Source organism: Ostrea edulis, chromosome 8 (assembly GCF_947568905.1).
Source record: "Ostrea edulis chromosome 8, xbOstEdul1.1, whole genome shotgun sequence".
In the NCBI taxonomy this organism is placed as follows: domain Eukaryota; kingdom Metazoa; phylum Mollusca; class Bivalvia; order Ostreida; family Ostreidae; genus Ostrea; species Ostrea edulis.
Window position 1 is genome coordinate 39,869,637 of NC_079171.1, and position 21,296 is coordinate 39,890,932.

The 21,296-nt window shown below is 32.1% G+C and overlaps 1 protein-coding gene and 1 long non-coding RNA gene across 3 annotated transcripts in view; one reads left to right on the top strand and one right to left on the bottom strand.

The window, feature by feature from the left end:
- The window catches only part of LOC130049063 (protein draper-like), a 63,557-nt gene that overhangs the window by 38,568 nt on the left and 3,693 nt on the right, over nucleotides 1–21,296 (top strand). For both annotated transcript variants that reach the window (XM_056146139.1, XM_056146140.1), the window contains exons 3-9: nucleotides 666–920; nucleotides 4,780–4,917; nucleotides 5,507–5,644; nucleotides 7,121–7,252; nucleotides 7,854–7,991; nucleotides 8,728–8,868; nucleotides 9,027–9,164. In XM_056146139.1, coding sequence (XP_056002114.1) covers nucleotides 666–920; nucleotides 4,780–4,917; nucleotides 5,507–5,644; nucleotides 7,121–7,252; nucleotides 7,854–7,991; nucleotides 8,728–8,868; nucleotides 9,027–9,164 — 1,080 coding nt within the window. The remainder of the gene's footprint in view (nucleotides 1–665; nucleotides 921–4,779; nucleotides 4,918–5,506; nucleotides 5,645–7,120; nucleotides 7,253–7,853; nucleotides 7,992–8,727; nucleotides 8,869–9,026; nucleotides 9,165–21,296) is intronic.
- On the bottom strand, nucleotides 11,406–12,257 carry LOC125656032 (uncharacterized). The gene is made up of 3 exons (XR_008797604.1): nucleotides 12,155–12,257; nucleotides 11,828–11,989; nucleotides 11,406–11,656 (listed from the first exon to the last, which is right to left on the bottom strand). It is a non-coding gene; the product is annotated as an uncharacterized LOC125656032 (long non-coding RNA).

The following is a 21,296-nucleotide window of genomic DNA, read 5'->3' on the forward strand; positions in this document are numbered from 1 at the left end:
AAGTGTTAAAACGACCATAAAATTTGCGAAATGTTCACATTAAACGAGACTGCACCATCAACTATTTTGCCAGTAGCCTGCTTCGATTTTTAAAACCATAAGCAGAACAATATCTTGCGTATCGAATCAGTTGAGAGATATAAACACCATATACAGGTGATAATGCATTATATGGGAAGTTGACGATGTAATTTAATATCAAGGGGATGTGAATATGTGAGGTATCCGCCATTTGTGATGACGGGTTGTAGCATTTTTTTTCTACATTAATGCACAGGTTCAGTTTTTCACACGCTTTATTTATTAGAGCTCGCAGTACGCTGTGCTCCCTATAAAAAGTTTGCCACGTGATCGGGGATAGATCAAAGACTAAAAACTAGTTTAAATGCAAAGGTTCTTTTTGGAACCATTGAAAGTGTGTTAAATTATTGATACATAGCAGGATTAAAACGGATAAAACACATCATTGACAAACATCTATACTGCATAGATTTATTTATAAACCTTGTTATTTTTTTCTTTAGTGTATTAGAAGACTTTGAAAGAGACATGTCTATCCTACATAAAAAGTGGCATCTTTAGTTTACATGAGACACTTTGATATCCTAGATTATAAAGTCTTATTTTTCACCCTTTATATTTGGTTTATTTTTAATATTTTTCAGATTTCGATAATCCGCTTACCACTCGATTCCTGGGTTTCTCGGTATACATATCGAACACAACCAACAAAGATGACGGGGTACTGTGTTTTAAAGACTTCGAGTACACCAGAGCCACAATACCGAACCCGACAAACATAACATGTTCTAGACACGGACGTTACGTCATTTACTATAACGAGAGACTACAGATTGTCACCTATCCTCCTGACTATTCTACGTACGCATACAACGAACTCTGTGAATTTGAAGTTTACGGTAAACGTAAATTATGTATTTTACTATTTTGGTTACTTGGTTGGTTGTATATTGTTTAACGTCCCGCTCGAGAAATTGTTCACTCATATGGAGACGTTACTACTGCCGGTGAAGGGCTGCACAATTAAGGCTTACCGCGTGTGAGCGTGAGGGATTTTCTTATTTGGACACGGACCATGATTTTTTGTGATCTCATTCAAAGGGCCACACCGTTTAGTCGTTTCGTACAAAAAGCAAGGGGTAATGAGAGCCTATTCTAACCCGGATCCCCACATAACCTTGATATTTTTGGTATAATAACACAGTAAAAACCACTTCTGTATTGACAAATGAAAACAATGCCTATAACTTAGAATCTATTTATACTTATAAATTAACAATTACTGCCAATAATCTCCTAAACGCTTGCTCCAGAATTGATGCTTCCACATTTGATAGTGTTTCATATGTGAGGTGAAGTCCGTTAGCTAAAATGGAATCTTACTTGATTAGTAAATATCGTATTATTAATTTAAATCATACTTTCGTTTTCGATAAAGTACCATGAAATAGTAAAACGAAAGTAACGTGGGGTATCTAATTTAAGCCAATTTTCTTCTTCTTTTTAAACGACAACCCGATCTGAAGTTAATCCGTTGTTTATCAATGCTTGATTTTGATCTTACAGAAGAAATACATTTTGATTGTTGTTCAATAATTAAAATACAATGTATGACTGTTCGTTTCTTCAATCCGCGATTTTCGTTTGAATCAGCCTCATGAAAATTTCCAGAACGAAATGAGACAACGTCATACTAAACACCCATTATCGAGCCTTTTCAGAAAGCCGAGAAGATTGGTTTTCAACATGATCAGCATAAAATTGTGTAGGTGTTCAGTGTTAGTTATACTTATAATAGTTTTGACTAGACCCATATTTATCATTTTATGCAGATTGATGATTATGTTACTGATATATACCTCATTAAATGATGGGTACACTCTCCCACTCCCGAGACCAACGATCTGGCACATCGATGAATTTTGAAAAACAACATTCTCAATCTCCTTATTTTTCCCCAGTAATTATAAAAGTCACTGTTACGACTTTTTGAAATAATTTATTAACAGTTACTGATATGTATAAACACATGGATAAACATACAATAACGTTTTTTATGCCCCCGAGATCAAAGATCGGGGGAGGGGGTCATATTGTTTTTGTCCTGTCTGTCATTCTTTAATTATGCCATTCTGTCTGAAACTTTAACCTTGCTAATAACTTTTGAACAGTAAGTGAAAAAGCTTTAATATTTCACATGAGTATTCCTTGTGACAAGACCTTTCCGTTGGTAGTAAGCATTTTGACCTTGACATTTGAGCTAATTTTAAAATATTGATATTGTTCATTACTTCTAAATGGTAACTATTAGAGCTTTCATATTGTACATAAGCATTTCTTATGACAATATCTTTCTACTACTACCAATATATTTGTCCTTGTGACCTTCGCCATCTTCGAAATTGACCATTATCGGGGGCATTTGTGTTTAACAAACACATCTTGTTTTTTTTAATCATTTTGATTGAATATGTTTTGCCATTACACAGATATCAAAAGAAAGTAATAAGTCAAAAACTGTCCAATTTGTCAGATATCGAATGGTCCGGATTTGTTCTGGGAAGTGTTCGCCTTATAACTTAAACGTTTTACACTACCTGACAATGTCGAAGAAATCAGGACACTGTTTACAATATAGCAGGGGTTTTTTTCTGTTTGTCATTCATCAAGTGTGTTACGTTTTATATTATTGCATTTGAGAAAAAATGATGTTATTCATAATATTGCCCTTAAATTGTGGCAGTGGATAAAATCTACCATTATAAACACATTCGCAATACTGAGTTTCAAATATTGAAATTATGAACGACCGTTCAGGTTGTCTTTGGTCAATTATTCGGCATGACGGATTATGATTGCATTCGTAAAACCATTATCTCATTTTCAATACAAAGAGAGATCATTTATGTTACATAAAGAACATTTAGAGCTTCAAGCGATTCTTAAAAATCAAGTTTCATTTACTGTATATGATATCAATAAATATAACATGACTAACGCACGCAATTATTCAAACTTAACTTAAGTTCATTTGAATCAAAGATATCGTTAATTTAATTAATATGCGCAAAAATTCAAACACGTATTAAAAAGTCATTCCTATATGCAGTAATTCTGAGTCCCCACGCTTTCTTGATTTTAGAAGAAAAAACTTGCAACATTTTCATCTGATCATGTTTTGTTACATATTATGTAACCATAGAATGAAAATTATAAGCAAAATTGAAACTTTTAAAAAATAATTGATAAATCAAAATATAGAACGCAAATAAGAAATGGGAACAAAAATGTTAAAAACATGTTAAATAAAAAATTGAATTAAGTTAAAACCTGTTAGATTGTAATTGTTCAAAAATATAGAATTGAAATTAATAACAAAAATGATAAAATAGAATTTTTAAAAACAAAAATCTTAACACACATGTATAGTTGTGGCACTGACATACCTCCATAGTTTTCCTGTCGACGGCTTTCATAGCGACAGATTTTATTTAAAGATACCTGTAGTAATCTCGAGTCATGTCGCCAAATACCATGACGTTAATTAAGTCTTCGTTGATAATATCGTTGGTTTCCATGGTATTTCAACTGTCGCTTCTGTGTCCTATTTTGTATCCTTCCCTAATATCGATCTTTTGGTGTTTTTTTGGTGTGTATGTCTCTCCACAACTTTAAAATTGTTCATTAAAACTATTTAGAACACAAACTTCCTACGTTTTGAACTTAAATGTCAAATATATATATGATTACAGCGGACAAGACCATTCCTAAATATTCAGGCCAAAATTTCCATACCTTTGCATATATATGATAACGCTTTCATTATCTCGTACTGCTAGTTTTCTCATACATTTTAGTCATTTTGTACATATCCATATTTTCATTGGGGTTGGAAAATGGGAGACAGTTATACTTATTTAATCAATGCAAACACTAACGTATTGTAAAATCGCGTGTTGCTGATTTTCCTGAATTTTTATATTAAAAAAAACATTCTATTAATATCCATTTGTACATCATACATTCCTCTAGGTTTATTATGATATTTTACTTCATCAGAAGGAATAAATAAACGTTTTCTGATACACCTTGGAGAACTGTTGAATCATTATATTTCGTGGGACTCAATTATCGTGATCCCGTAGGGACCCGGGTAATGATAGGTCCTCAGTTCCCCTTGTTTGTTGTAAGAGGCGACTATACAGGGTGGTCATTTGGATGAGACCACAATAACGAGGTCCAGTGTCACAACAGATGAATAGAGATATGTCCCTGCTTAAAGGCTGTGAAGACGAGCATAGACCTACATTTTTAGCCTTTTACCGGCAATGTTGGCGTCTACATATTAAAGAAAAATTATTGAGCGGGACGTTAAAGAGTAAACAACCAACCAATTTTCGTGGATTTCATCTTTAATCCTGCCTCACGAATTTCTAACCACAATGGAGTGTACGATTTACATTATGTTTAAATGTACAGAAATTACATCACATGTTTTGAGGTGTAAAGGTTCGAACATTCACGGAAATTGACCCCCATGAACTGAATTGACTCATCAGTATCTTATTACATACACTCGAGATTTTATCTATATACATAAACTATTTTTGTGTGGATTTTCGCATTAGATAAATTTCGCTGACAGATGCCACTTGTTTTTCCTTTTATTTATCTTTTATTGAATGTGGTTTTGAAAAACAATATTCATGAAGTATTACATATACTCTTTTACGAAATGAATTCATCGATCAAATGCAGGTTGTCCAACACCAGGCGTTTATGGAGAGAACTGTGATATACCGTGTCCTCAGAACTGTCAGGAGAGACACTGTGACATTGTGACTGGAACCTGTCTGGGGTGTATTCCGGGATATAAGGGGTCTTTCTGCGATCAACGTGAGTCTTGTGATTTTTATTTCTAAACATGTTTTAAGAACTAACGTGTATCATGTGTTGTAATAGCAAAAAAAAAAAAAAAAAAAAAAACTTCAAAGCAATTGTTCAATTGTAAATTATATTTGGGATTTTTTATAGTTTAGTAAACATCAATATTTTCGATGTAAATGTAATTTTAGATTACAGTAATGAAAATGGTCGGGAACAAACTCCGATATTTCAAAATATATTATATTCAGCGAGAAAACCCCGTATATGAAATAAAACGGTATGCATTCACAATATATACATACATATTTTAAGATTTTGGAAGCTAAGAAAATCGTTACGTTTAATTGTTCTGATGTAAATTAATTTTGATATCCATACATGTACATATATGTATATCTACACATGCCACTAATGTAAATGATTTACTTGCTTACAATTATGATATTTTCTTCAGTCATAATTTGAAGTTATTGTAAATTGATTGTAAATATTGACTATTACAGGTTCTCGGTATAGGTATAATACAATATACAAGCTTACTGTATAATTACACATAATACTAGTTTAGATTTTTAACATGATTTACTGTGTCTCACAGCCTGTGATAATAAGAAATACGGCCTGGAGTGTAAACAGAACTGTGACAACTGTAGCGATGGGGAACAATGCAATCACGTGAACGGAAGTTGTCCAAACGGATGTGACGTCGGAGCTCGAGGCGATAAATGCGATGAAGGTCAGAAAAAATCCAGAAAATGCATACTTAGGGAAAACTTCGTTTTGATCAGACTTTTGCATTGCATCATTTTACACTCGATCATTTCAATGTAAAACTTGTACGGTACCAATTTTGATGCACCAGATGCGCATTTCGACAAATGATGTCTCTTCAGTGATGCTCAACCGAAATGTTTGAAATCCGAAATAACTATTAAGTTTTAGAGCTAACTATAGCCAAAAACAGCGTGCCAAAAAAGTGGAGCCAAATTCGTCCAAGGATAAGAGCTATGCATGAGGGAGATAATCTTTAATTTTGAAATGAATTTCTAAATTTTATAACAGCAATTAAATATACATCCGTATTTTCAAGCTAGTAACGAAGTACTTAGCTACTGGGCTGTAGAGACTCTCAGGGACTAACAGTCCACCAGCAGAGGCCTCGACCCAGGGGTTATAATGTAAAACTTGTACGGTACCAATTTTGATGCACCATGTAGACATTTTGTTTATTATCAAGTTTTGTAGTTTAGTCTTAGTATCTTATTTAGTATTCATTACTATGTAAATATTTTATCGTCCTGAAAAAGGAAAAGGTCGTCCCGAAAATTTAACAGTTCAATATTTGTAGTGTCGTTGGTCATTTTAGCTCATTTCATATCCTTATAAAAATTTCTATGTCAAATAACTAATACATAGATGTACATCTATGTTACGTGTGATGAGGCGAATCTAAGACATTGTGATTTCATCATAGAATCTATCTCTTGGGGGTATTTCGAGAGTCCTTTTTAACATTAAATACTTACAAGTCAATTTATGCGTAATCAATAAAAGAGTAAGTGTATATTTATATTTACAAATGGACGGATGCTGACTTATTGTATTTCATATCTCGAAAAACATTGACATTCTGATAACCTTTTAACTCTACACGAAACACTATATTTTAGAGGACAGCACGCCGAGGAACAATTGTAGAGTGTATTACAGACATGATTTTATTTGTGTATAATCGACTTAGTCTTCCTCCATGTTTCTATATGTGTTATACTTGATTGTACGATGATGCTGTCCATTTATTTCTGAATTGATGATGAAACGCTGAATACACCGATTTTATCATTTCGTTAGAAGTATAATACTTTCCGGTTTTATTCAATGAATTATAGGCCAAATGGACAAAATAGCGAAAACAGAACTCGTTCAGTACCAGGTTTAACTATTTCCCAAAAACGGCTTTAAAGTCATAGCGATTTAACATCAGCTATTTTAATAGAGATCGATCAGTTCATTGGTTTGATTGATTGGTCTTAGTGAAAACTAATACGAATTCCGTGTATCAAGTTGTATTTAGGAAGCATTTTCAGCGAAATGCATCTACCAAAGTGAGTTCAAAACATTATTTTATTTGTCAAACTATGTACTTAGTATATATACTTTATACAAAATGATACAACACTTCATTTGATTTTATGAAATATTTATCTGACAGAATGTTCTAGTGGTTGGTATGGAAAGAATTGTGCTGATGCATGCAATCCAAGTTGTAGAGGTTGTAACAGATTTAATGGCAGGTGTGAATCTTGTCGTTTTCCGGGATGGAAAGGAACAATGTGCGAGAAAGGTAATGTTTTACCTTATAAGCAGAACTTTTAGCGTGCATTTAATTTTGGCATTATCAACTAGGGTGTTACGGTAGCTAAAACTGAATATAGTTAACAATTTATTCCATATCGGAGGTAATAGCTATTTTACGTGGAAATCATGAATTCGCTAAACTTAGCTATCGCTAAATATATATACCCAAAATTTATGGAAAATCGCTAAATTTGTGCCTCGTCAAAATACCATTTATATGGTATTTCAGTTTATATCAACATATGCATTTTTTATACACACGTACGAGAGAAAAAAGAATTAAAACGTGTATTCCCATTATGATATCCAAAGCAGAAAAAAATAATAATTGTGGATACATTTTTTCATGGAGTTTGATAGATAAGACAAATTATTGAAACTGTGGTTGATTGCAATGTTTATTGTACCATGCATATATAAATATATATTATTGTTTAAGTTAATCCACAATATCCACTATATTTTACGTTACATACAGTAAACAAGGGGATTAAAATTCGCGTTCCAAATGAATTGAATATTCACAGGAATGTTAACGCAAACAAAATTACAAACATACATGTAAGTAATATTTATGCTTATTACAGAATGCGACGGGAGAATGTATGGAGAAAATTGTACACAGCCCTGTGGTCAATGTCGGAATTTAGAACAGTGTCACCACATTAACGGAACATGTTTAAACGGCTGTGTCAGAGGATATCAAGGCTGGGAATGTACTGAAGGTACAAATGTAGACGAATACAATTCATCGTTAGTTTCCCATCATCACCTGGATATGGTCTTTACGTATCTCAATTCATGTCGCAAGGGGTTATTCTGCGTTTGATCATCTTTTTTAAATCGAGGCAGACTACTGCCAAAGAAGTTGAAAGTAAAGTGATATCAAAATTTATGTTTAAATCAGCATTTCGCATATTGTATGGTCGTTATAACAATCTAGTTGGGTATACAACCTGCCATTGGGTCATATCCTGTCTGACTTGTTTTATACCAGTTGCTAGGCCGTTCTTTACCGAATGGTTTTCACAGCGGATTACTCCGTTTGCATGATCAGTATATACGGCTCACGGCAGGTGTGAACAGAGAGATGTTTACTCTTCTTAGGCACCTGATGCAATATCTAGTTGCCCGACTCTTGATTTAGCATTCGTTATAGGAGTTGTGAGATTGATCACCGCTCTTCATCTTCACCTTTTTTACACTAGAATTTACGTAGGTCGTAAACCATTTTGTTTTTCACATATTCTCCATTGTGGTATCGAACACTTTAGAGAAAATGTATTTAATGTAAACGAATTAAAATCGGACATTCTTGAGGAAAGATTAAAGAAATGAATTTTTCTTGTCGAATATTTTACTTCAGAGTAAAATAACTTTCAGTGGCATATTACCCTCGTGATTGAAATTGCGTATCCATCCATTGTAATTCACTATAACTCTGATTTTCTTTATGAACAGAATGTCCAGAAGGTCGCTATGGTTACAACTGCCAAGAGAGATGTAACATCAACTGTGGAGTCCCTGGGAGATGTGACAGAGTAACAGGACAGTGTCAGAATGGATGTCAGGCGGGGTGGAAAAATCACAAATGTGATTCAAGTAAAGCACTATCATGATACATAACGACATGGATTTTGTATTTCATTTTTTTTTGGCATTGCTAATAATCAATCATCTCATTTTCGCGGCTTATATTTAACCCAAATAAATAATGCTTCAATTTGTCAGGATATGTATATGTATGTTCATTTCCATAGAATGCGATGGTAAAACATTTGGACTAGGCTGTTCTCAAGTGTGCGGAGTTTGCTTGGGTAACGAACAGTGTCATCACGTAAACGGAACGTGCACCAATGGATGTGACAGGGGTTACACAGGAATCAATTGTACACAAGGTAATTCATTCATTTTTGAGCTTGTTATGGGTTTGGGTTTTTGTTTTGTTTGAACCAAGTTGTTTTATTAATCATTTAGAGACTAGCAACATCAACAACAAAAGATTTTAGCGAAGTTGAAAAAAAAGTAAACAGACGTGTCATATATAAATAAAGTCACCCAGATGTCTTATGTAAATGATATTACATGTACACGGCACTGTGATATAATCTGGTATTATACACACTGCACGAAAAATTGCATTTAATATAAAATTAAACACCAATTATTCCCCAATTAAATGTCAAATTTAAACGTAAAATGCACATTTAATAGAAAATTAAATGTCAAATTTACTTTGCGTATCCAGTGGCGTATAATTTTCCGTAAACGTCGAAATTTAATGACGTTTAATGTCGATTATATGCCAAGTAAATGCCATGTTTAGATAAAATTAAACGTCATTTTACGTCTAGTTGAGAATTTAATCATCTTATTTTACTCCATTAAATTTCACATTTAAGCAATATTAAACGTCAATATATTCGAAGTTTGGCGTATAATCCACCCATATTAAACTTCATTTTACTTGAAGTTTCACGTATTTTCATATTTATACTCCATTACATTTGACATTTAAGCAATATTAATCATCAGTATACTCGAAGATTGGCGTATAATCCACCCATATTAAACTTCATTTTACTTGAAGTTTCACGTATTTTCATATTTATACTCCATTAAATTTGACATTTAAGCAATATTAATCATCAGTATACTCGAAGTTTGGCGTATAATCCACCCATATTAAACTTCATTTTATTTGAAGTTTCACGTATTTTCATATTTATACTCCATTAAATTTGACATTTAAGCAATATTAAACGTCAGTATACTCGAAGTTTGGCGTATAATCCACCCATATTAAACTTCATTTTACTTGAAGTTTCACATCTTTTCCTCCATTGAATTTCACATTTACAGCTGTAAGCAATATTAAACGTCAAATTACGCAAAATTTGGCGTATAATGCATCCATATTAAACTTAATTGGAGTTTCGCAGAATTATTCTGCATCTCTATAAAGCTTCCATATAAGCTAGAGTTAAACTTCACTTTAGGAGAAGTTTAGATAGGTATAAGCATGCGAGCTATATAGTAAGCTTCTTTCTGTGAAAATTCACAAAAGTTATCATGAATTAGTTGCCTTAGAAAGAAAAGGCATGAATAATTAATATTTTTATTGCATTTTTTTATTTCACATAACATCTTGCCTGGGATGTAAATTCATATATTATAAGAAAAAATATATGTAATGAACAATATTACGATACAATGTGAAAAAATATCAAAATAATACAGGAATACCAAAAAGGATTACATTCAGAAATATGTCCCAGACATTTAAGAAATGTATGAAATGAAGACAAATACCATCCAATACAATGCAATCATACTATTAAAGCCTATCACAATGTCGAGTCCAACAACCGCTCACATGAGTATAAACTACATTACTAAACAAATTGAAGGTAAATATGACTAGATACACACACACACAATATGCTATCACACAAAAATCATATAAAACTCATGAAAGGAAATATATAAAAATATATATTTTGATACAAAGCTAGCATTTCACTGTGATGATGTAAGATTGTCTTGGCATAATATAAAACTACTTCACACATTGATGGGTATGTAACCTGGAATTTTCCCAGTAGGCTGCCCTAAACATTGCTTCTTTCTTCTTTTGACACACTTTTTCTCTAACAAAGCAGTGAAAGTTAATGGGGAGAAGCATGTCGATTCAATGAAGACAAACTATTCCCGAAAAAGTAATGTTTTCTTAGCTTATTCCTTTGAAAAGCAAAATGAACAAATCTTAATGACATATGCAATATATATTCATCTACAAGTATCATGATATATGTACATAATAACTAGAAAACTGACAAGTCAGAAAAGGACCTGTAATATATATTTCAGAGGCAGGAATGACATAAAAAGTACATATTAAAAAGTTAAAAAGTTCCATAACTCTATACGGCATGACATAAAATATTAAATATAAAAATGAAGTCTCAGAACTCTGCAACAACAAAGTTAATAACTATTCAAATTGAAAGGGATCTTCATTTGCCTAATATTTTATTAATGTTTAGTGTATTACTTTAAAAGAGTTAAAAAATTCAGTTACACAAATGAAAAAGAAGGTATCCGATACAATTACAAAACTAACAAGGAAATTGTTCATATTCTATTACATGTAAGTATTGAGAGCGGTAATACGCGTGTTACAAAGAATCTATTTATTTATTGGTCTCATCCTCAAGCTCACTCTCATTCTGTTCCGCTTGAATTTGAATTTGAAGTTTCTTTTCCTCTGCCCTTCTCCTTCGTCCCCCATCTCTATCACAAGCAAAGCGAAACCAGTCTTTTGTCACGTTGAAAATTTCCACGTCTAGATCTGTTGCATTAGCACAGAGGCGATTCTTCCTCACTGTTTCTGATTAAAATAGATAAAAGAATGTTCATCTAAAGTGTTTATTTCTCAAAGTTTGTTCATGAAATCTCTCTCTCTCTCTCTCTCTCTCTCTCTCTCTCTCTCTCTCTCTCTCTCTCTCTCTCTCTCTCACACACACACACACACACACACACACACACACACTTTACATACCTTTCAATATTTCCTGTAATTTCAGTGAAGAGAAGGCAATTCCCCCCCCCCTTTTCCCATCCAGTTGATGTTTATTGCTAGTTTTGTGGTGATCATGTGGGAAAGTAGTCTCCTTACTGAACTTTTCGTGTTTTCACCACCAATAGTTGATAATGATCCCACCTGCACATTATAAATATTGATAGAGAGTCAAGTGTATATACTATTCCATGTATTGATAATTCAAAATACAATATCTTAAGATGAACATAATTTTGCAGGGGTTTTTTTTTTAAATAAAAAAAATACATGTATATGTTTCAATAAAAAAAATGATCAGTAACCTACCAAAGTTTTACACGTGTTTTTACTCTGCAAGAGGTCCTCCAGCTTCTGTATATCTTCTTGTTTTCCCAGTGGAAAACATACATCTAACTGCAGTGTAGTGTCGGGCTCCTCTGTATCAGGAGCAGGACGGCTTTCAAGTCTATCGATCTTTGTGATTGTGGCCTGCAGAAGCTGCGTATTTAGGTGGGTCTGTACTTTTATTTCCTCCACGTTTGCCATAAGTTTCTCCAAACAGTTTAGGATTTTCTTTTCTGTTACTGTATATTAAGACAGACATGCAATTAGTCCAAAATGTATGTATGGTTTTGATATCATTTATTTAAAAAAATGGAATCAGCACAGAATGATATCATATAAGTACCTGAGCTAGTGGGGCTTTTGTCAAATAGTGAAACTGTAGAACTTGATGTTGCTTTGTTGAACACGTCTTCTAATTGACCAATATGACGTCCCTTTACCCCTTGAGTACTTGTTCATTTTCTGTGAAAAGAGATAGTCAGCAAAATAGATTTAAAAAAAAACCAATATGAATAATTTAGAAAGTGTCTTTGAAAAATTTGAATATGCGGTGGCGTGGGAAAAAAAAACCCGGAAAGATTGACCTGCGATGAAAGAACACGTTTTAAGCCTTTTGTGTACACTGTTTTATAATACATGTGCAATTAAGACAATAAAAATATTCAAAAAATATTTTTTTTAAAATTCAAGCACTTTGTTACTCTGGTCTTAAAAAATCTCAAACGTTTATTTTTAAACATAGCGCAAACCCTGTACACGAGTTTGAAATAAGGCTTAGCCTTATATACATTATTACTTTAGATAAATACAGTATGATATACAGCATCATATATATTGCGATTGATTTATCTCAAGTTTCTTTTGATTACTTACAACTGAGAGGTGAAAAGCAATATTTTACAATTTTGAAATGGGTAAAAATGACAACTTATAATTTACTTGACAGCCAAATAGTTTTCCAGCCCCCCCTCCCCCCCCCCCCCCCCTCTCATGCACAAGATAAATGCATTCAAAAATTGAAGATTTCACATATGTGAGAGAAAAAAAATCAACATCGGCCATTACTAAATCATGTGACCGGCAAATCACGTGATATCTTAATTGGTGAGGCGGAAAAAGACGAAAGTAGTAAAATTGGAAAATTGGGACATTCTTAATGATTTACTTCGGAAAACAGTATAAGTAAAGTATAATTCATTCTTTGGAATTGTACATCATATTAAAAACAAAATGTAAATACGTTCCTTTGAATGTAAGCCTGACACTATGTAATATATATATACTGTAGATACAGCCCGGAACGTGTATTTCAGTAAAAAAAAAAGTTAGAAAAATCACAAATTGAATATTGAATAACAAGATGTACTTACATATTGTCTTGCGAAGTAGTATATCCAAATTTCTTTAATCCAACAAAAATTAAGCACCTCAAATGCGAAATTTGTGAAATGGATACACGTGCTGACCATCTCGATATATTAGATTTCGCAGTTACCAAGGAAACTGGCCAGTCTCCTGCTGTGAAAAGCACTGATGATGTTGACCTAATTTCTTAAACAGAGAAACTTTCTCTTATCTCAGAATGTGCACCCTAAAATCGGCACTTTAGCGAAATTATGTAATCAATGTTTCTAAGATTTTACAGGTTAAGTGTTTGGCGTCTTTTCATTTCTTTAATTTTAAGCCAACCTCAACCCCCACTTATTTCATGTTCTAGCATATTTATAAAAGATATCCAATCATTGTGATATCACATATATATGTATTTAAAATATTTTTTACGTGGTAATTTATCGTAACTATTATATGCGATTTTTAAAATAAATGTATGCCGATATCCTGTTTAATGTCAGTTATCAAGTACATTTCCAGCGTTGGGCCAACGTTGGCCCAACACAACTATTCCAACGTAAAAAAAAAATACTCTAGGGCGCACATTGCTAACATAGCGCCGTTGTTGGGCCAACATTGTCTTCCCGACTTAAGTGTGACGAAAAGTAAAAAGCAGCATGTTAGCATTGGACCAACGTTGTGCCAACGTTGTATGCCCAACGCCAACCATCGGCCAACAATATAACCATTTACCAACGTTGGTCCAACATAGTCATGCTATCTGGGCTAGTATAAAACTGGTTTTCCTACTGTAACGACTTTCCCTTAGCTCTAACCTCTATTCTGTTATAAAAGTACTGGTATCATGTATATATATACACACTTACTCTTATGTGTGGAGGTACAAAGAGGCTGGACTCTTGTTTTCGGGTCTTTTCGGGTATTTGTTTTGTCTGCTTCTTAATTTCTTTAACTTCCTTTGCCAGATCATCAATTGTTTTTTTCAATCAGCATAAATATTGTATGATTTCATTGTATAAAAAAATAGATGCAAACTTAGTGAAACACTTTCATAAATATATAAATTGCTGTATGATACTGGTAACCATTTTGTATTTGCAAATGAAGGACAGAATATGAAGAGAAATATTTGTCACATTAAAGTTCTTTCGAATTTCACAAAAAATTGTTGCGAAAGAATATTAGTTGGTTTGTCCTACCCTTGATTATAAAACTAAATGTGAAGTATCAAATCAATCGAATCAGTCCTGTTGATACTTTTCCCCTCTCACAATAAATATTGTGGGGGATAATAAAGGAGACTCATGATGCAGTGCTATGTACAGCTGGTGATACATACAATATTAAAATAAATGGCAGTCTTCTAGTTTATAGACGCATTATGTTGAAGTATATTGGAGAGGATCATTAAATTGCAAGGACTTATACGTATCCAATCCATTTGTATGTAGCTCTATTATACAATAGAATAGGTTCAAATCAAAATAAATGAAGAGAAGTAATTTACGAATTATCTGTGTCCATTGGTTCATTTTTGAGTCACATGCATGCCTATTTACTATAAATAAACCGTCTCGAATACTTAGGGTACATGTACAAGCTTTCCAGTCTGATTGACTTGGCAGTTGACACAGGCACTACCCTTGGTACCCTCTGTGTTCGGGACAACATTTTATACTGTTTCAATTTACTTCCCATATATGGCATACTTGTTGTGCAGTGCATTTGCCATCGGTATTATTATGAGCAATGTCCAGACCAATGTCAATATAGAAATCCTTATAAGATCATATGCACAAAGGATATACATTTGTATGGTATCATGTAGTTACAATGTTTAATTGTTAGAATTGTTTATCCTCCCTGTAGACCAGATTAATAAATAAATATACCTCTTGACCTATATGACACTTTTGGACCATCTGCATTTATTCCTGTACGGAGAATCAACTGTAAATATATTTGTGCAGATGGAAGGGTTCAGAATAAAGATGTTTCTTACATTTGTCCCAATATCAAAGAAGTGAATATATGACGTTTTAAAGCAACATTTCATAATGTACATGAAGTATGTTCATTTCAGTAAGGTATACTTGTTTAGCAAATACTTGAAAGATTTTTTAAGTTAGTTTTGTCATTTTGTGGTAATTGACAATGTAATGTTTGAAGATGTTCATGTATAGTCATCCGCCGGTTAACTAATATCTCTGGAAGGATGTTTCGTCCTGCACCAGATGATAAATATCTCTCGGAAGGATGTTTCATTCTGCGCCGGTTGACAAATGTCTCTCGGAAGGATGTTTCGTTCTACGGCGGTTGAGTAATTAATGTCTCTCGAAAGGATGTTTCGGCATGCGCCAGTTAACTAATTAGTGTCTCTCGTAAGGATGTTTCGTCCTTTGCCAGTTGAATGGAAGGATGTATTCTTGGAATTTTTCATATCAATACAAAACTTTTCAAATGATCTCATTTGAACATTTACACTTGTGATTATTAACGATTAGTAATTTATACTTATGATATATATACTTTTAAAAACTATTGAAATGTACAGTAAACCATTGTTTATACTTGTTGTGATGTGATTATTACTAACAGGGTGAAACATTTTGAGGAATATGAACGCTAATGCTGAACCCATTGCTAAAGCATATGGTGCATGAAAAAGTGAATGTAATGAACAGTGATTATTCTCATAAATCCACAAAGAGTACTAAGAGTAGGGCAAACGTGTACCTCTGGACACAACAGAGGTAAGGGCGGGTGCTTATTGAATCAAGAGCACGTATCTCCTCTTGATCGGTTGCACGGGGGAATAACACACATTGCAAATAAACACTGAAACCAAGGCCTGTTCATTGTGAAATTGATATAGAAAAACTGTACTTGGATTCTTGCTAGAATTATAAACTGACAACAGGGTTTGAATACTCGTTTATATTGTGTATAGTTCATATATACATTCTGTAGTATTTAATATCTTAAATTTTTGTATTTATCAAGCGGGGGTACATGTAACTTATGCGCAACATTTGCGTAGTGCAGGTCGGACTGTCTGGACAGTAGAATATGAATATTGTACAAGCAGTGCGCGTGTATAAGATCTACTTGAAACCATACATATTTGATAGAAACGTATACATTTGTGTCATATGGGATAACATTTAAAATGGTTATTAAATTCATATTATATATGAAATTTACTAACATTAAATCTGCATTATACATGGAATAAAATTGGAAATTAAATTTCATTTTACGGACACGTATACATTTACTGTAAACTCGAATTAAATCTGAAACTTCACGAATAATATAAGTTTAATGAAATATAATATCTGTAAACGCCAAATTTCATGCAGTGACATATGTACCATCCATATATTTCACAAGATTGAGATACAATGTATAACTGAAATTATTCAGAAGTGTTATGTAAATGATATCACACAGAACTGTGATATAATCTGATATTACACATACATGTATATGTGATACAACTGATATTACACAGAATTGGGATGTAACTGAAATTACTCAGAAGTATGATATGATTTGATATTACACATACATGTATATGTTATACAACTGATATTACACAGGATTGGAATGTAACTGAAATTACTCAGAAGTATGATATGATTTGATATTACACATACATGTATATGTTATACAACTGATATTACACAGAATGTAACTGAAATTACTCAGAAGTATGATATGATTTGATATTACACATACATGTATATGTTATACAACTGATATTACACAGAATTGGGATGTAACTGAAATTACTCAGAAGTATGATATGATTTGATATTACACATACATGTATATGTTATACAACTGATATTACACAGAATGTAACTGAAATTACTCAGAAGTATGATATAATTTGATATTACACATACATGTATATGTTATACAACTGATATTACACAGAATGTAACTGAAATTACTTAGAAGTATGATATGATTTGATATTACACATACATGTATATGTTATACAACTGATATTACACAGAATTGGGATGTAACTGAAATTACTCAGAAGTATGATATGATTTGATATTACACATACATGTATATGTTATACAACTGATATTACACAGAATGTAACTGAAATTACTCAGAAGTATGATATGATTTGATATTACACGGTAATACACGTATAACTGATATCACACAGAATTAATATGGTTTACTGTTATCAAAATATGATATAAAGATTCCATTGATGTCCTTAATTGCTGATGTTAAGGAAAAGGTACACTAAGGGTCGAATTTGGCCCAATTTCAGAAGTTGGTAATTGTATGTCCTAATACTATATAGGGTGTGTATTTTCTATATATATTAATTATATTCATGTATCACGTATCTTTTTGTGATATGAAGTAGTAAGGTTGATATGTTTTGCGAGTGAAAGATTTAATGCTGTGTGTTAGATATGATTCTGTTGACGTTTTCTCAATTTGTATCCAGAAAAAAATGTTCAATTTACCTTGTTAATTAAAATACTTTCAATGATTTTTTAAAGCGTGTCGATGCACATACAAAAATTCATTTCAATAACATTATAGAAATATCATAATCAAACCCTATTTACAAATAACGTGTATTTAAATTGCGATATGAAGTAGCAAGGTTGGCATGTTTTGAGAGTGCAAGATTTAATATTGTGTGTTGGATCTGTGTCCGATGACGTTTTCTCAATTCGTATACAGAAAAAGAAATGTTCAATATACGTACCTTGTTAATTACGATGCTTTGGATAATTCTTAATAAGTCATTGACACACGCTCAAAATTCGTTTCAATAACACTATAGAAATATCATAATCTAACACTATTTACAAATAACGTGTATTCAAATCAATCACGACCATAGGCATCAAAACCCCTGGTTGAAGAGTTAGACTACGGATGGCTAAATGTGAATCAATTACATTACATAAGCGTATTCTATTGTACAAAACTTTTAATGGTATGAGCTCTGAATATCCACGATTGTTTTTTTTTTCAAGCTCATGATCCCTATGAACTGCGTTCTGAAATAAATTATAATTTTTGTTTACCAAAATTTCGAGCAATTTTGTTCCAAAATGCTATTCAATACTCACGCGTATATGTATCCAATGAGCTACAATTAAGGTAGTTCCATCCTCATGCAAGGTGAAGATAACGAACAGTGATCAATCTCATAATTCCTACAAGTAATACAAAATAGATAGTATGTGACTTATCAATATTAATGGTTAAAAGTGGAGAAACTTTATTAATTTCCAGTTGATATAGTTTAATTCAATTGATAACCAAAGAAAATGTATATGTTACCATTTTTTGAAGATGTCAGACATACAAAAACAGAAATATATATCAACATCAAGAAATCACAGATTTTCGTTAACCAGAATAATAAAAATAGATAAAAACTTGTTGAAATGACAACATTTGAATATCAAGTTTTAAAAAACTGCTAATTCATAAATATGTATAGATTAACTGTGCATATTAGGGAAACCAATGTATAATATACATCCAGTAGAGGAAATTCCAGCATAGGAGTTATTGCCCTTGACAACATTTTTTTAATCATAAATAATTAATTATCTATGGAAAATATAATTTTTTTCAATATTATTAGTTTACCAGATATTTTATTATATCCAGAGAATAACATTCCTCAGAAAGATATATTTCTATCATCTGTAAAGTTTAATTTATTAAGATTTTTGCAACAACATATGATATCACATGAGGATCAATCAACCTTAAATATAAATTTATCATTGTCTCTTACTGTTTTTAGAAGAAATGTGGAAATATTTATAATTGCTGTCGTTTTTTTAAAATACATTTTATATATACATGTGTATGTGTGTGTAAAAATATATCTATACATTTTCGTTAACCACCACCCCATCTTTTATTCCCTCGTGCATTACATATACCTATTCTGTACCATAATATATCACTTACATACTTGTCTTAAATGAACATGAACACGATTTGAGCTGAAAATTTTCAAATTTTATGTTTTGATTTTTAATGTTAGAATGCTTAACTAAGGTATTACTAATGATCAGCAAACATTTGATTGTCAGTACTCATTGTACATGAGAGATACAGAGTTCACAAGTCCTTGTAATGTAAAAAAGGCTCGTGTCTTTGTTTTGTTTACATAGGTTTTATATACCAGTAAAAGTGTCGTTTAAAGAAGTTTTTTTTTTTTCAATCTGTAAGTGAATTCTAAATACAATGAAATATTGTCTAGTGTTTGGCACATCTCATTTTGTTTTAAACACGCTATTTTCTATTAAACAGTTTAATGTAAACAAAAACATGACACGAGCCTTGTTTGCATAACAAAGGATTGCAAGTGCTGTATCTCACTTATAACTTAACAACTGATATTCAAATGTTGGTTGACCATTGGAGATACTTTAATGAAGCATTGTAAACAATAAAAATGCGAAAATAAAATTAGAAAATTTTCATCTCAAATCATGTCCATGCCCCTTTATATATCAATTTGTTATACGTTGTATATGTTCACGGATAATATCTATATGTGCTTATCTTTGATTGTACGTATCACTATTTGCATATTGTTTGCATTTCAGAAGTCCCCGGGAAATAACAAAGCATCGTAATAATAGGGCTACTTTCTCTACATAAAACATTATTAGTAGCATTCTTATTCTTATTATTATTATTACTACATTTTATCATTATTCAAATTTTCATCAACGAAGTATAAATAGATAATGTGCTTACAAGTTTTTATGATTTCCGTAGTTATAGATATGAATGTAAATCATTGAAATATTTAAACATTTAATTTTTTTAAAATCGCAAATAGCTTTTTCGAATAAAAAAAAAGGAAAAGGTGTTCATCTCTAAAACACAATAGAGTATGTTCTGGTAATTCCGAGAAAATTCACTTCCGTTTTAATCACTTGTTCCTACGATTTAAAATAAGTAATGAAAAAATGACTGATATATTTTGACAGAGAAGGTCTTTCGAGCCTAACATATGGGTTTTTTGTGGTTGAAAATGCTGAATTTCGCCATGCTCAACAAAATAGAAGTCAAGCTCAAAGTCGGGGAATTCCGGACAAGTATCGCATTAATCCGGGCACCATTGGTATGCCATGTAAAACTATATTTCCCCTACCTTAAAAAAACGTTAAGAAGAAGGTTTCCATAGTTAAAACCCTTTTTCTCTTAATCATTAATGAATTCTTATTTCTAATTTCCTATGTGATGGGTTAACCGGACCTGTAATCCTCTTATATATCATCAGCTATGCAATTATCATCGAAATTGGAGTAAAATTTACTAAGTTTTATCATTATAGTTGCTTTTCCTGAAGTTGATTTATTCTTTTATCCTTTTTACGGATTAGGCTTTCTTTTCAATTGACTTCCTATTAATTAAGAGCCAAGACGAAATTGATTTCTGTCCGTGTTTTGACAGTTTCCAATTAATCACCTATGTGGATGAATAATGTGTAATGAATAAGGTGTCTAAAATATTTTTTGAAAATACATTTCAGTTGATTTTTAACACTTTCAGTCGAAAATGTAAATATTGCCTAAAGCACAGTACATTTTGACGTAAAAAATCACAACAACTTGGCAACGATTCAAAACACAATCTCGCCAGATTTTCGACGCCATTTTTATTTTTACAGCGATTTAATTCCCACTTTGCAACTGTTAATAATAGTTTCTATTAGTTTTGGTACAATGACACCCCTTATTAGTAA